General features: G+C 39.9%; 1 protein-coding gene across 6 annotated transcripts in view; it reads right to left on the bottom strand.

The window, feature by feature from the left end:
- Positions 1 to 1482: 1482 nt before the first annotated feature.
- LOC114025509 (phosphatidylinositol-binding clathrin assembly protein-like) overlaps positions 1483 to 16689 on the bottom strand; it is a 43504-nt gene continuing 28297 nt past the window's right edge. Inside the window, exons 15-20 of one of the 6 annotated variants that reach the window (XR_003567040.1) lie at positions 16086 to 16113; positions 14019 to 14139; positions 11588 to 11644; positions 9698 to 9805; positions 4881 to 4949; positions 1483 to 1621 (exon numbers count right to left, since the gene is read on the bottom strand). Coding sequence is in view for 4 of the 6 variants with exons in the window: in XM_027838946.1 (XP_027694747.1) it covers positions 1607 to 1621; positions 9698 to 9805; positions 11588 to 11644; positions 14019 to 14139; positions 16086 to 16113 (329 nt within the window). In the remaining 2 variants the exon portion in view is untranslated. Of the gene's footprint in view, positions 1622 to 4706; positions 4950 to 5900; positions 5967 to 9697; positions 9806 to 11587; positions 11645 to 14018; positions 14140 to 16085; positions 16114 to 16689 lie in introns of those variants that run through there. The other 5 variants (XR_003567039.1, XM_027838946.1, XM_027838947.1 and 2 more) reach the window with 5 other exon arrangements.

Genomic DNA, 16689 nt, shown 5'->3' with positions numbered 1-16689 from the left:
TAGGTGGCACAGTAGATGCAGCATTAGACCTGGAGTTAGGAAAACCTGAGTTCAAATCAGGTCTCAACACGAGCTGTGTGACCCTGGACAAGTCACTTAACCCTGTTTGCCTCAGTTTTCTCATCTGTAAAATGAGCTGGAGAAGGAAATGGAAAAAATCCAGTATGTTTGCCAAGAAAACCTGAAATGGGGTCAGACATGACTGAAAATGACTCAACAACTATGCATCCATCAGGCACTGAGTTTGGACATCTACTTATGGATGTGGGCATTTTATTCCTGGCACAAAAATGAACATGTAGTACACTTAAAAGCAAGTAACTTTGGTGAGAAAAGTGTCAATGCTTAAAAGTGGAACAATGGAACCAGCTGGATAGACATTGTCTAAAGACACAATAATGCCAGTGCCTTCTCTGTCAAACTGTAGGGTGTAGATAATGAAAAATTGGGGGACACAGGATTAATACTTATCTGTTAAACTGAAATATTTTCATTTTGTTGTTCTCTAAAGGTCCCAAAGCAGGTTTTGAAAACGAGAAAGTTTGCACACAAAATTCTGTTTAATGCAGTTAAACGTTTTATTATCTAAGTAGCCCACATCATGATTAGCCATTTTAATTAATATTAAATTTCATTAAACTTTCTAAGTCATTTTATTTATATATAACTGGCTAGATAGTGGCATTAACATTTAGTAAACTCTTATTTAAAGGTGCTGTCCAGTGTAAAAGGTGTGTGAATTCCTTAATAGGATATTTTTAAGCCTGTAGCATTACAGAGATGTGTTGCAAAGATCATATTTACATATTTAATTTTTAAAAAATAATTTCTTACTTTAATGTGGCATGCACAATATTTTAAGGCTGGATGGCATGGAAATCCTAATTTCCCTGTTTTAAGCTCTTCAATACTGTGTTTTTAAAACTACCCAACTGTTCAAATCAGTCAAACCTACTGCAACAAATAAACGGGGGGAAATCTCTGTATAATAAAGGCCCTGGCCCCAAGTCCAGAAATTGAAGATATCTGGCATAATAAAATTGTAGAACAAAAGAATCTGAATCATTTTGAGGGTTTGCTGTAAAGGAATGTCCTAAGAAAACAGCTTCTGCAATTCCTTAAATGTTGGGAATCAACTCTTCAAAACCACGTTTATATTTCGGGGAGTTGTGATCAGTGTATGTGGCTGTGCCTTCCAGGAGAAACCTGGAAGCAGTGGAAAGCAGATGCAATATTCTATTCCCCACCTCTGGCTGGCCCACTTGCCAATGGATAATAGCTGTTTGCCTTCCCCCTACTCCCCTTCTCCCCCTCCCTGCCCTCCTTCCTCCTTCCTCTTTCCCCCCTCCAGCTTGAAGACTATTTTTACCTAAAAGCCTTTACTTGCCATTGAAAGGTTTCTCAAGTTAAAAAAACTGGATTTCACAACATGATGATGATCAATAAGAATCTCAAGAGCACTGGAATTCAAAGTTAGTTGTTTTTTATTACACTGGAAGAGAGTGCCCTGATTCTAACCCTATGCTACCCAAATGGTGATTCATGTTCAGTCTCTTCTTCTTTGTGCCAGTGGTGAGCTGTTAGCACATCTCCTGCCCTTGGAGCTCTACATGAAGTGGCTCTGTGGGGGGGGGGGGGGAGACAGGGAAAGGGAAGAGAGAGGGAGAGATGGAGGGAGAATGGGAGAGGGGAAGAGAGGGAGGGAGGGGGAGAGAGAGAGAGAGAAAGAAGGAGGAGGAGGAGAGACAGAAAGGGAGAGATACAAAAAGTAAGTCATTTTGACTCATTTCTTATGGTTTGAAGTTAACCAATCACTACCATTTTTTCTTTTCACAAACTCCAAATATCTGCTCCTCAGGTCTCAACAGTGTTTAACACCAGAGGAGACAGAAAGATCAGGTGGAAAATGCCTCTAGATTGAAAAGATCTGGGTTCCTGGCTGGGCTCTATTACTTATAATGTGACATTAAGCAAGTCAAGGTCATTTTCCCTCTTGGGACCTCGATTTCCTCATCTGTAAAACCAGAGGTCAGACTAGATGATCTCAAAAGAGCCCTTCCAGTTCCAAATCTATGACTGTATGAACTTTACATCACTATGGACATCACACCTGAGCAAAATTGTGCTGATAATAATTACTCAGCAAAACAGAAAACAGCTTAAACTAGACAGCTGAGTGCATACAGTACCAGGCTCAGTATCAGGAAGAACTAAGATCAAATTCTGGGTCAGATAATTACTAGCTATGTGACCCTGGGCAAGTGATTTAACCTCCCTCAGCCTTAGTTTTCTCATCTGTAAAATTGGAAGAGAGGGAGGGAATAAGTATTTACATGGTTTCCAGGTACTGGGCTTTACAAACATTACTTCATCTCATCCTCACAACAGCCCTGGGAGGTAGGGGCTACTATTGCCCCCATTTGGCAGTTGAAGCAGACACAGCTAGGAAGTGCCTAAGGCTGCATTTGAACTTAGGTCCTCCTGACTTCAGGCCCTGCACTCTATTCCCTGCGGGTTAATAACAGCACCTAACCATCACCACCACCACCACTGCCGCCGCCGCCGCCGCCGCCGCCAAAGCCGCCACCGCCACCACCACCACCAGCATCATCGTTATTATTATTAAATTAGACAAAGTTCTTAGATGTTTTCCTGCTTAAATCACTTACTAGCAAGACTACTTCCTTGAAGATGTATTACTCCAAGAAATTGTGAAGTTAGGGCATTCCCAAACCCAACCTTTCCCCAAAGCTTCCCTTTCAGAAAGCTTGTGGACAAGACTAGGCATGTCTCTGCTGAGAGAAACTTAAATATTTCACTTTTGGAGGATGTCTCATAGAAAAGATGAAAATGAAAGAAAGTGCAAGAACCAATGAAAAGGTCCAGGTAGGTGCAGGGAAGAGGAAGAACAGTGGAGAGGGAGCAGACTACTTTCAATTACAGATGACTAGTGTTGGACCCTTTCTTTCACCACTGTCTTCTTTATAAATGGGGAAATGAGAGAGAGAGGAACAAGTAAAAGAGAAGATGACGGAAAGAAATAAAAGAATTAACAATCACAACAGTAAACATGAATAGGATGAGTTCTCCCATAAGATGGAGAAGGGTAGCAGAGTGGATTAGAAAGCAGAATGTGTTGTTTACAAGAAACACACTTGAAACAAAAAGATTCACACAGAATTAAAATGAGAGGCTGGAGCGGAATTTATTGTCTCAGGCAAATTTTAAAAAATTGAGGAGCAGCAATCATGATCTTAGACAAAGCAACAGGAAAAATAGATATGGTTAAATGAGATAAGCAGGGAAACTACATTATGCTTAAAGGCACCATAGATATTAAAATACATCAATACCTAATATATATGTACCAAATGGTATAGCATCAAAATACTTAAAGGGAAAATTAATCAAGTTACCGGGAGAAATAGAGAGCAAATAGATAGTTGGAGACTTCAATGTGCCCCTTCCAGAGCAAAAAAAAACCAACAACAAAATCTTTTAAAAAACAACAACAACAACAACAACAATAAACAAAAGGAAGTTAAGGACCAGAATAGTTAGACATGAAAAACCTCTGGTGATTGCTGAAGGGGAACATAAAGGAACATACATATTTCTCCACTATGCATGACACCTATATAAAAACCAGCTGTATTCTATGGCATAAAAATCTCGTAACAATGTAGACAAACAGAAATAATAGACATCTTTTACTGATCAAGATGGAATAAAAATTATAATCATTCAAGGACATTTGAAAGAAAAGAATGGAGACTAATAATTTACTCCTAAAGAATTGGTGGATCAAAGAACAAATCACTGAAATGATAGATAACTTAATCAAAGGAAATGACAACAATTAGACAACATAACAAAACTTTTGTGAAAGAGACAAAGTAGTCCTAAGGGGAAAATCTGTATCACTAACACTTTGATCAAAATAGAGAGAAAGAACAGATGAGTGAACTGGGCATGCAACTTTAAAAATTAGGGATAGAAACAGGGACTAAACCTACAGTTTTTTTAATATGGGTAACCTCAAGATGAGGAAACTCTCACTGCCAATGCAGGAAGGAAGGCATCTTTTCATCTTAAAAAGTGCCCAGAGTACTGAAAAGTCAAGAAATTTGAATAGAATATATAAAATAAATTATTAAAAACTATTTTGCTCAATTATATGCCAATAAAATTGATAACAAGTGAAACAGATGAATATTTACAAAAATATAAACCATCTGGATTAAATGAACAAAAATAATGAATTTAAATAACTCAATCTCAGAAGAAAAAAAAAACTAAACAAGCCATAATGGGGAAAAATGGATTTACAAACAAATTCTATCAAGCATTCCATGAAATATTAATTCTAATATTATTAATTTGTTTGCCAAAGTAGGAAAAATGGAATCCTTATAAACTCCTTCTATGATACATATAGGATCCTGATATCTAACCTAGTAGGGAAGGAAACCTATAGACTATTATCTCCAATGAATATCAATATAAAAATATTGAATAAAATATTAGCAAAGAGGTTACAACATATTAAAAAGATAGTAAATTATAACCACACCAGATTTACACCAAGAATGTAGGACTGCTTCAATATTATGAAAACTATAACCAGATCATATTAATAATAAAAAAATAATAATCATCATGATACTATTAACAGAAGCTTTGGACAAAAATACAATAACCTTTTATCTAAAGAAAAAACATAAACATAAAACATAAATGGATTGCTAAAGTTAATTTACAGTTTTAATGCTATGCCAAACAAATTATCAAAGGCCCCAAAGATGAGATGAGAAGATGCACCCTCTACTCCTTTGCAGAACATCACATTGTTTTCAGATTTTTTTCAATGTATTGATTACCCTTTGCTGATTCTTTTATCTTCATCCTCTTTTTTTTTTCTTTTAAAACATTCTCTGTTAGATGGCTCTCTGGGAGGGGGAAAGCACCATATTATTTGAAATAGTTCAATTATTTGATATAGTTCTAGAAACTTCTAGAACTCTATAAAATAAGATTCATTTGGAAATCAAAATATCTAGAATATCAAGGGAAATAATGAAAAAAAAGGTAAAAAGGCAGAGGGAATGGCATTTCCAGACCTTAAACTATATTATAAATCAGCAGCAATCAAAGACTAGATAGACAAGGGAGAATCAGAAATAACCTGAATTTGATAAGCCAGGAAACAAGTTACCTTGGAAAGAACTCCCTGTCTGCTATGAGCTACTGGGAAAACTGCAAAGCAAGCTGGCTGAAGCGAGTCTTAGACCAACCTTAGAGCAAATACCATATTTCCCACTGAATTCACACTGAGTATATGACCTGAACACTCAAGGATGCTGTCATGATGAAGAGAAGTGGACCATATGCCTTCCACATCCATGGATAAGACATAGATTGGGATGCCAAAAAGGGATAAATGCAACACAAAAGAATAAAGATAATTTTGATTACATGAGATTGAAAAACTTCTAAACAAACAAAATGAACGCATCTAGGATAGGGAGAGAAGCAGCCAAAGGAGAAAAAGTTTATATCAAGTTTCGCAGATAAGGGTTTGCTATGCAAGATATAGACAACTAACACACATGTGTAATGGAATACAACTGTGCTGTGAGAAATAACTATGTGACACACACAGAGAAACCTGGAAAGATCTACATGAACTGATGCAGAGCGAAGTCAGCAGAGCCAAGAAAACAAGCTACACAATAACTACAACAATGTTAATGGAAAGAACAAACCACAGAACAATCAAAAGTGAATGTTGGGAAATTACAAAGAATAAGCTTGGCCCCAAAGATGAGATGAGAAGATGCACCCTCTACTCCTTTGCAGAACATCACATTGTTTTCAGATTTTTTCAATGTATTGATTACCCTTTGCTGATTCTTTTATCTTCATCCTCTTTTTTTTTCTTTTAAAACATTCTGTTAGATGGCTCTCTGGGAGGGGGAAAGCACCATATTATTTGAAATAGTTCAATTATTTGATATAGTTCTAGAAATGCTAGCTCTAGCAATGAGACAAGAGAAAGAAATTGAGAGAATAAATATAGACAAAGAGGAAACAAAATGATCACATTTTGCAGATGATATGATTTAAAAAAAAACCTAAAGCATAACTAAAAAGTTAATTGAAATAACTTCAGTAAAGTAACGAAATATAAAATAAAGTCACAAAAATCATCAACCTTTCTGTATATTACCAAGACAGCCCAGAAGAAGAGCTAGAAAAATAAAATTCCATTCAAAATACCTCTACGTCGTATAAAATATCTGGGAGTTCCTCTACTAAGACATACTGAGGAATTATATTAATACAACTACAAAACACTCTTTTCAGAAAAAAATACAAATAACTGGGAAAATACTAATTAAACATAGTTGGGCCATGCTAATATAATAAAAATGACAATAATCCCTAAACAGCTTTACAGATTCAGTGGCATGCTAATCAAACTACCAAAGGGCTATTAAATAGAATAAGGAAAAATAATTTAAAGTTTCATCTAGAAGAACAAGTCAAGAGAAATCATGAAAAAAAGTGAGCACAGGACAAAATGTTCTGTTAAGGCAGCCAAGGGTGGGGAGGCAGGTCATCACTGATGGAGGTTTTGGTTGTCACTGGTGTTGTTTTTTTAAACCTGACCAACTGGTTTATTTATAGATTCTTTTTTTAAAGTATATAATCAGTTCAACATAATGGGTACAAAGTTGAACTGCTCGTCTGTGTCGCCCTCCACACTTCTTCCTTCTTTCTGTTCAATCTCTTCTCTGTATTTCGTTAAGGCCTTTTACTTTGTTCTTTTTTCTGACTTTGCCATCACTATCATCACTAGTTCTCCCACTCCCCCTCAATTTCCCCCTCCCCTTGCCCCAAATCTGAAGACTCAAGCAAACAAATTTCCCAACTGGTCATGTCACAAAATGCACATCTCACTCTGCTTCACTCATGCTTCACCCTGGTTCCTCTGGAGACAGGCTTGGTCATAGTTTGATCAGAGTTGTTTTTCCTTACGGTGTCATTGTCTTTGGATCAATGGTTCTTGGGATTCTGCTCACTTTATTCTGGTTCAATTCACATGTCTTCCAAGGTTTTTCTGAATCCATCTCTTTCTTCATTTCTTACTGCCCAAGAATATCCATTAATTCAGAAACATAAAAGGTATTTAATAAGTATTTTTTTTTATTATTTAGACATTTGAGGTTACAGAGAGCCAAGAGTCAGCCAGCAAGGTAATTGTAATAAATGATCATCAGTCTTGGAGAAAAGATCCTTTAGCTGGAGGAATCATGGAGGATGTGTGACTATGAGTCCCCGTCATTCCTTGTCATTCATGGTTGCCCTATCTATTGGTTTGTTTAATTGTTTTTCTTTATTACAAGGAAAGTCTCACTGTTGTTAGAGAGAAAGGGAATGGTATAAAGTACAGCTCTACGTCTACATCAACAGGGAAAAATAGGGGTGAGGGCTTCCAGGAGAATGATGGACATTTGCCACCACTGCAAGAAGCATAAGAGGGAAGGACCAAGAAGTGAAAATGAGGGCTGAGCCAACATCATCAAAATGACGACACTCCCTAAATAAATTTCCTTATTTCGTGCCATAACAATCAAACTACCAAAGAATTACTTGAAAGAGGCATCAAACACACAGTCCTACTGAATCAGATTAAAATGTAACTGGGAAATATTTCACAAAGAAAATAAAAATACAATAAAACCTAGGTAACATTACATTTTAAAACCAAGTCAATATGTGGCCAAAAACAATCGTTATGTATGGATTAGTGGCCCCCATTTCTTACTTGAGTTTGACAACAAAGTAATAACAAAATTCATCGGAAGGAACAAAAAGTCAAGAATGTCAAATGGAATAATGAAAAAAAAAACGGGAAGGGAATTTAGCAGAACCAGATCTCATATACAAAGCTGTAACTGTTAAAACAATTTGGTAAGAAATAGAGAGATTAATCGGCAGACCAGATTAGGTACTGAACATAAAATAAACCCAAGAACTTGGCTCCTTTTTTTGGGGGGGGGTGCATCTCACTACCTGACAAAATCTGCAATCTCTAGAGCCATATGAGAACATGTTCCAACTCACTAATAATTAGAGAAATGCAAATTAAAATAATTCTGAGGCCTATCTCATACCAATCAGATTAGCAAAGCTGATGAAAAAGAGAAAATGACAAATGTTGGGGGGGCTGTGGGAAACAGGCATGTCGGGGGCAGCTAGGTGGCGCAGTGGATAGAGCCCCAGCCTTGGAGTCAGGAAGACCTGAGTTCAAATCCAGCCTCAGACACTTGACGCTTACTAGTTGTGTAAGCCTGGGCAAGTCATTTAACCCCAATTGCCTCATCGAAAACAAAAACAAATAAACAAACAAACAAAAAAAAGGAGAATAACTTGATTTTTACTAGCTAGCTGTATGACCCTGGGCAAGTCACTTAACCCCCATTGCCTCAAAAACGAACACACACACACACACACACACACATGAAATAGGCATGTTGATGAACTGTTGGTGGAGCTATGAACTGGTTAAGCCATTCTAGAAGGTAATTTGGAACTCTGCCTCCCCAATTACTAAATTGTGAATGCTCTTTGACTCAGTGATAACATTTCCAGGTCTATACCCCAAAGAAATTTTTTAAAAAAGAGGAAAAGAATCCATTTGTACAAAAAAATATTTATGGCAATTCTTTCTGTAGTAGCGAAGAGCTGGAAACTGAGGGGATGCCCATCAATTAAGGAATGGCTGAACAAGTTGTGGTATTATGACTGTGATGGAATACTATTGTGCTATAAGAAAGATGAAAGGGATGGTTTCAGAAAAGCCTGGGAAGACCTGTATGAACTGATACAAAATAAAGTGGGCAGAACCCACTTTAGGAGAATAATTTGTAAAATAACAATAAAATTGTAAAGATAATCAACCTTGAAAGACTTAGGGACTCTGATCAACACAATGACCAACCACAGTTCCAAACTGATGCAGAGGTAAATGAGCAGAAGCAAAAGAATAACTTCTAGAATACTGACAACATTGTCAAAACAAATGACTGTTAAAGACTTAGGGAGTCTGATCAACACAATGATTTGGCATGACTCCAGAGGACTAATGATGAAACATGTTGCCCACCTTCTCCCAAAGAGGTGAAGGTTCAGAGAGCAGACAGGGACAGACATTTTGGGATGTGGCCAATGTGGAGATTTGTTTTGCCTGTGCTTATATGATACAGTATTCTGCACTTCTTTCCATTTCAGTGAGCAGGGGGAGGTGGGAGGAGGAAAAGAAATGCTTTATAACTTAAAAAAAAAATGCCCACCTGAAACCTTCTGATGCAATTCTCGAGAGCAGGCCAGCTCTACACAATGGTGTGACTGGCATTGAAGGACTAACTAAGCCTACTAATGAAGAGAGCAGAATAGGTGTTTCTTCTTGTCTAAACAGGGATGTGAGAACATCCCAGAAGCATACAAAAGGTGTCAACCCCTGACCATGGACACTGAGAAATCCAGTGAAGAAAGAAGAGGAGGACAACCCAAAGTGAAACTCTCTTGTACTGTGTCTACTAGCTCCAAGAGCTCTGCTAACATTGGGGTTCAGCACACTCTTTAGCTTCCAACCTTGGCTCATATGCTCCCCCTTCAACCTCCAACATACCTGGGACCCAGAGACAGGAGCAAAAGGGTTAGTGGTCCTTAAGCCTGGCTGTGTATAAATCAAGGGCTGGGGAGCCATGAGGGGGACTGCTCCCAGTGGAGTCTGTACCTATGAGTTGGAAAGGACAAAAAGGAAACGTGAATCAGTACTGGGGAAAAGGTGCATTGAACAGTTCTCCCAATAAAATATACAATGTCAAGAAAAACAACAGTACATCTCCCACAAACCACATGCTGTATACCAAGTTGGTAGACATATGATACAAACCAAATATCCCATCTTCTAAATTTAAGGAGAAACAAAGAAAAAGAAGAAACCACCAGCTGGTAAAATACACTGTTTAAAAAGTCAACTTATGGAGAAAAACAATTTAGATAATATACACCAATAACCTAACTCCCTCCTAATTGCCACTTCTGGCAACGGGTTTGCAGGCAAGACCCCTAAATTCATAGCCTGCCTCCAACAGAAGCTACAGGCAATATCCTTAATCTCAAATTTTCTCAACTGTCAAGTCAGGAGAATAATACTCAGATCACCACCTCAAGGGCAGAGACAGTTTCACTAAGGCAGCTAGGTGGCATGGTATGCAGGACCTGCAAATCAGCAAGACATACGTTCAAATTTGGCCCCAGACACTTGCTAGCTGCATAACAAGCTTCAGGACAAGTCACTTTGCCACTGTCTGACTCAGGTTCCCCATTTGTGAAATAAGGATGAAAATAGCAGCTCCCTCCCAGGGTCATTTGTGAGGATCAAATGAGATGATAATTGTAAAGCACTTTGCAAACCTTTAAATGTTAGATAAAGGCTGGTCATCATTAGTATTGCTTTTGTATCCCCAACAGCCTAGCACAGAATGGGTGCTTGCTAAATGCTGCTTAAATTGAACCCCAGCCTCCCAGGGCTGTTGGGAGGCAAGTACTTTGTTAACTGTGAAGCACCAGCTAGAGAAATGGGAGGAAGTAGGAGTGGTCCTGGGCTGCCATCTTGAATTTCTCCCTTTTGGCCCCTCTAACCAAGCAATCACCTGGTCCCCCCCAATGCAGTTCAGTGTGCAAGATCACAAAAGCCATAAATAACCTAGTGCGGAAAAAGCAGGTAAGGCGAAACAAAGAAACCAAGTAGACCAGAAACCTTTGAAAAGAGATGTGCCAGGCTGGCCAAGTAAACCAAGAGCCAGTCAACTCTCTCTTATCAGCACATGCCTTGTCCACATAGTAACTACTCCCAAGCAAAGGCCCCCAGGCATCTCTGCCTGAGGACCTGTTCTCATGTCTGGCTTTCTCTGATATCCATCTACTCTGTCTGGTGGTTTTCTTGGTGGGCTATAGCTTCTTTGCTAATGCCATTTACTGCTTTAACCCATTACTTAAGATGAAAAAAAAAAGAGAAAGAGTTCTCCATGTCCAGTTGTGGTCCTTGAGAGGCAGGAGGGAACCAAGGTTTGCTTTTTGCTTCTGAGGCCCTGACACTGAACAGAGCCCACTTTTCCAAGTATCCAGCTGAGTGCAGAGGACACAAAAATAATCAGCCAAGCTGGGCTAACCCTCTTCTCTCCTTCCACATGAAAAGATTCGAGGTTTATTAAATGAACAGATTGTACACAGTCATATTTTGGCATAAAGTGAGGAAACGGAAAGGTATTATTCAGAGGAAAGATAAACGAGAGTGTTTAAATTCCTCATATCTCAGTCCTTAAACTCTGTGGAGGCCTCCCCAATCCAGCATTATCCACTGTTAGGACTCAGGGGCTACCGTGGGGGAAAGCAATGTCCCTGGCACCTTGATTTTTTATCTTGTGTTGTTTCGGGGGGCCCCTACCCCCATTAGTGCCAATAAATGGTCTCAGATCTACTTCTCTTACGCTCAAGCTAGTGGACGTCTTACCATGCCATATACAGGCAGCTGATGTGTAGTTACTGGATAGGATATAGGGACAGGCACCTGAAATAATGACAAAAAAAAGTCTGTAACATTATATATACTTCATTTGATTAACATTAATGAGGTGACAGGAAATGAAAAATGTATTCTAGGACTTTCCTTTTTTGGGGGGAGAAGGGGTGCTGTGATTTCACTGGTGGAGGGAACTTCCAATATGAAAATGATCTTCACCATTAGAGCCTGGCACATAATGTAACTTCTAGAGAGTCTCCTGGGGTCCTGATCACCACGTGTCCATGGTCACAGAGCTAGGAACAGCAGGACTCGAACCCAGGCCTTCTTGATTCTCTACTATATGAGTGCCTGCCAATACTAAAAGATCACATTTCTAAGAAGACCTACACCCAGGTTAATAATGGTCTCTGTTTAGGCATTAGGATTTTCAGAAAAGAGAGGGCTGATACAGCTTACAGAGTACCCTGCCACAGTCTCAATTCTTGACTCAATTCTCTCTCGGGATCCAGGCCCAAAGCACTTTCCTCACAATAACCCTTCTACACCAACCTCTAGCGAGAGGGAAGCCATTCCTTCTGGAAACTGCCCATCACACTCTGGACCCATTCTAAGTCATAGGAGAGACTGTCCTATCTGTCCCTGCAGCTTGTCTCACTGCTCCCTGTTTGATCCTCTGGGCCCAAAAGGGGTAAACTGAGTTCCTCCTTCACATAGCAGCTCTCCAAATACTTGAAGATAGCTATTATGTGTCTCCTCCAGTCAACTTCTCCAGGCTAAACATCTTCAGATGTCATGGAGAATAAGTAGGTTTGAAGAGAAAGTAATTGACTTTACACAAGTGACAGACTTCCTAAAAACCGTAACAGACCAAACAGAAACTAATGATTCCAAGGAACAGCAATACATAGTAAAACAAAATTAAAAAGTAAGCTGATATCAAAAATAACTGATCTGGAAAACAGGTCAAGGAGAGATAATTTAAGAATCACTGGACTTCTTGAAAACTATGATTTAAAAAGAAACACAAACTCCCGGACACTATATTATAAGAAATCATAAAAGGAAACTGTCCACATCTATTAGAACCAGAGAACAAAGTGACGCTAGGAAGAATCTGCTGATCCCCTCCTGAAAGAAAACCCAAAAAGAAAAGTCCTCAAAAGGAATGATATGGCCCAAATCCAGAGCTCCCTTGTCAAAGAAAAAATGTTGCAAGCATTGAGAAAGAAGCAGTTCAAATAACAAGGAACCACAGGCAAGATCACACAAGACCTGGCAGGTTCTACAATAAACGAGAAGAGATCTTGGACTGTGATATTCTGAGAGACAAAAAATATGGGCTTACCGCCAAGAATAGTTTATCTGCAAAATTGAACATAATCCTACAGGGAAAAAAATAGATCTTTAATGGAACAGAGGACTTTCAATTATTTCTTATGAAAAGATTAGAACTGAGTAGGAATTTTGAAATACAAATACAAGAGCCCAGAGAAATCTAGAAAAGTAAATTTATTTGAGCAATTGGAAGGAGCTGTATGAAGTGGTGCTAACATTGTCCTAGAGCTGGTGGGGGCGGTGTGGAAGGAGAAAAGAAGTATCTCTTCAGAACCTTAATGTCTTCAGAGGGATTTGAGGGAATTAAATAAGAAAAACAGTGGATCTGGGAGCAAGGTACATTGGTTCTATTCCAAGGGTTGGAAGAAAGGAAAAAGAAGAGAGAGAAAAAAGAGGAATACACCAGTGTAGAAAGGAGAAAGAAGGGATAGAACTTACTATTTCTCATCATTGGGATGGATGAGAATATAGAAACATGGAAGAAAGGGTGGAAGAGTGGGCATCAGATGAGCTTCACTAATCTGAAATTGACAAAGGAGGCTTGCAAACACACACACAAACAGCTTGGTGTAGAAATATAAGATTACTTGCATTCCATCTTCTTAGATAGAATGTACAACCTAATGTAGTAGCTTGTCAAGATCTTTGGGGATACTCTGTCATCCAAGTACCAGTTATCCCACTCAGCTGTGTCATCTGCCAAGTTACTGACACAATTGGTGAATATTGCAGTGCCAACCAACAGCAGAGCCTACAAGACTACCTTCCAAGCTGCCATCCATTCATTAACAGTTCCTCTTTGGGGATGGTCATTCAACCAATTCTGCGGTAACCACTTGAGTATTCTCTCATCTAACACTTGACAAAGTCTCTCAGGTCATCATTGTGAGAAAGATGGGAGATGAATACATGCTCCAACTCATCATTACAACATCAATGGAAAAGGAAAGCATGTTTAAAAAATGTCTTTCATGACCCACTTATTCTCCCCTGGCCATGCTCACAACCTGTGTCCTAGTACGTGGGATGAATAAGTAAAACAAAACAAAAACAAGTGTGTGCTTGTGTGGGGAGCAGCTATTACCATATGTGGAACAGAAGAGATGGCAGCAGGACTCCAACTGGTTGATGTGCTAGTCTTCACCTGCCAGTTCATTCCTCCTGTCATTTTCTTCTCAGGGGGCTGATTCCATTGTATGTCAGATCTAAAATGAGATGTATTAGTGAACCTTTTCACATAGCAGCCCTTGTCACAATGAGGAAACGAGCTGAAAATCCAAGCAATCACCTATTAAGCAGCTGTTGCATGCTGAGCCCTGAGTAGGATGCAAAATATAGATGACAAAAGGTATTCACACACACACATACAAATAACTATTCAAAAGAGACACTAAGTCTAAAAGAGAGGTACAAATCAAGTGAGATCCAAGGGGTTAAGGGGGAAGCCCTCCCTCCTGGCCTCTTTCTGTCACAATCCTCCTCATCCCACAAGGCTCAGCTCAGGCGCTATCCTTTTGGCAGCCCTCCCTGATCTATATGTTGGAAAGTATTCTCCCCAGTCCCTCAAAGAGTCCTAGAGCCCTCGGGCCAGATCTCTCTTTGGCCCCCATCATCTCCCTACCATTTATTTACTTACCAGTCTGCATGTCATATATCCAACCAAAAGAATATTATTTGTTCCCCAAGGCCAGGGGCTGCCCAGAGATAGTTTCTGGGAGCCGCTCTGCCTATACCATTCACCTGCCTAAAGCCTGCTTCCAAAGGAGGAACTTCCTGGCATGACAGCAGTCCCCCTAGCTTATAATCAGGTACCATTAGCCCCTTTCTTTGTCCAGGGAGGGAGAACCCAGAAAGAGACCCAATCAAGCCTTCACAAAAGTCACTTCAAAAATATTGCTAGGGCCAGATTCTTCTACTTAAGATCACAGATTTAAAGCTGGAAGACCTGAGTTCAAATCTGATGTCAGACACTCACTAGCTATGTGACCCTGACTCTGGGAGAGTCACTGAACTGACATCATTTTGTGATAGCGTCATTAAGAGAAGATTCTATGCCATCAGAGTGTCATCAAACTTTGTGATATCTATTGAGTGATATTCACATTCACAGCCCAGGGTTCCTTGATTTGGCTACTCTGCTCAACTGGCCCCAGTTCAGCCCAGCCTAGTCATGGCCTGAGCAGCATCCCCTTCACCCCCCCACATCATCCCTGGGGCCAAACTGCTCCCTGTATTTAGGTTTTGCCTAATGTCGCATGTTTGTGAAGCCCACGTTAGATAGGCCATACCAGTGTGTATGCACCTCAAGAGAGAGAACACTGTCCCCCTCCTCTAGGCTGGCTCTCCAGAGGCTTTCCTTTCATTTTCCTCATTCATGTACTTAGCACGGTAGCACGGGAAGCTCAAGAAGCTGTCCAGAGGAAGAAGGGGGAGGAGAAGAAACAACTGTGTGGATGGAGGATGATGGAAGAGGGAGAGCTGGGACACTAAAGGATACCATACAATGATGGGGCAGTCAGGCTGAGGATGGGCTGGGCTGAGCAGAAGAGCCAAATCATAGGACCCTGGGCTGGTCAGTCTTGACCAACTGAGCAAAGAATGAGGAATATTACAGTGGAGTTTGGCTACACTAAAGATAGCAAATGATCACAAGAACCCTAGAAGATTATTGCAAAATGAAGCTATTTGGGGGCAATGGTGTGTAGGTGATGGATGGATGGATGGATGGATGGATGGAAAAGTGCCACTGGAATAACACTGGTCTGGGAGGTGGAAGCACTGGGTTCAAGTCTCAGCTGGGCCACAGGCAACCTCTGGGACCTGGGTTCAATCACTTGGCCTTTCTGGTCCTCATGTGATGTCCTACCCTATGAGGTCCTTTCAGCTCTAAATCGATGGTCTTCAGCTATTTAAGTGCTCATCACCTGAGATAAGTTTAAAACTTTCAGCTGCCCTCCCACAATGCCACCTGCCTGCAGGACTCCGTTCTTTAGCTCCTGGGCAGGGGGCCCCATTCATGGCAGTGTCTTAGACCCAAGTCGAGGACTTTTAACAAGTGATTCTGGGACTGAACTTGTAACAAGCTTTAAGTTTCTTTAGCCTCTCCTCCAACACTGAACTATTAGCTACCCTTTTTCAAAAAATAACTTACTTTTTGGGGCTTGCTCCGAAGTCAAGATCTGTTTTAATAAAACAAAACAAAAGAAAGTGCATCACTTTTCTTTAAAGTGCAGCTAGAAGGTGCCACAATGGGTAGCCATGGAGCACTAGGCTAGGAGGCTGGAAGATCTGAGTTCAAGTCTAGCCTCAGATACTTCCTAGCTGTGTGACCCTGGGCAAGTCACTTCACCTCATATATACACATATATACATATATATGTATATGTGTATACTCACACATAAAATTTTCCTTATCTAGCAGTCCATTATGTATAAATATGTATACACACACACACACATATATACACGTGCATGCACGTACACATACATGTTATACATAAATTTTCCTGATCTAGTTAGTCTAGTAGTAGTAACACTCTAAAGAAAAAAAGAGGAACAGCTAGGTTGCGCAGTGGATAGAGCACCGGCCAAGTCAGAAGGACCTGAGTTCAAATCCGGCCTCAGACACACAACACTTACTAGCTGTGTGACTCTGAACAAGTCACTTAACCTCAATTGCCCTCAAAAAAGAAAAAAAGAAAAAAAGAAATGAGGTTAGTTGAAGTTACTCTTAATGTGTATGGAGTGGGGGGGGG

Source organism: Vombatus ursinus, unplaced genomic scaffold, assembly GCF_900497805.2.
Source record: "Vombatus ursinus unplaced genomic scaffold, bare-nosed wombat genome assembly UNPS02014831.1, whole genome shotgun sequence".
NCBI classification, from domain to species: Eukaryota; Metazoa; Chordata; class Mammalia; order Diprotodontia; family Vombatidae; genus Vombatus; species Vombatus ursinus.
Note: the sequence above shows the minus strand (reverse complement) of the source record. Positions and strands in the feature narration are given on the sequence as shown.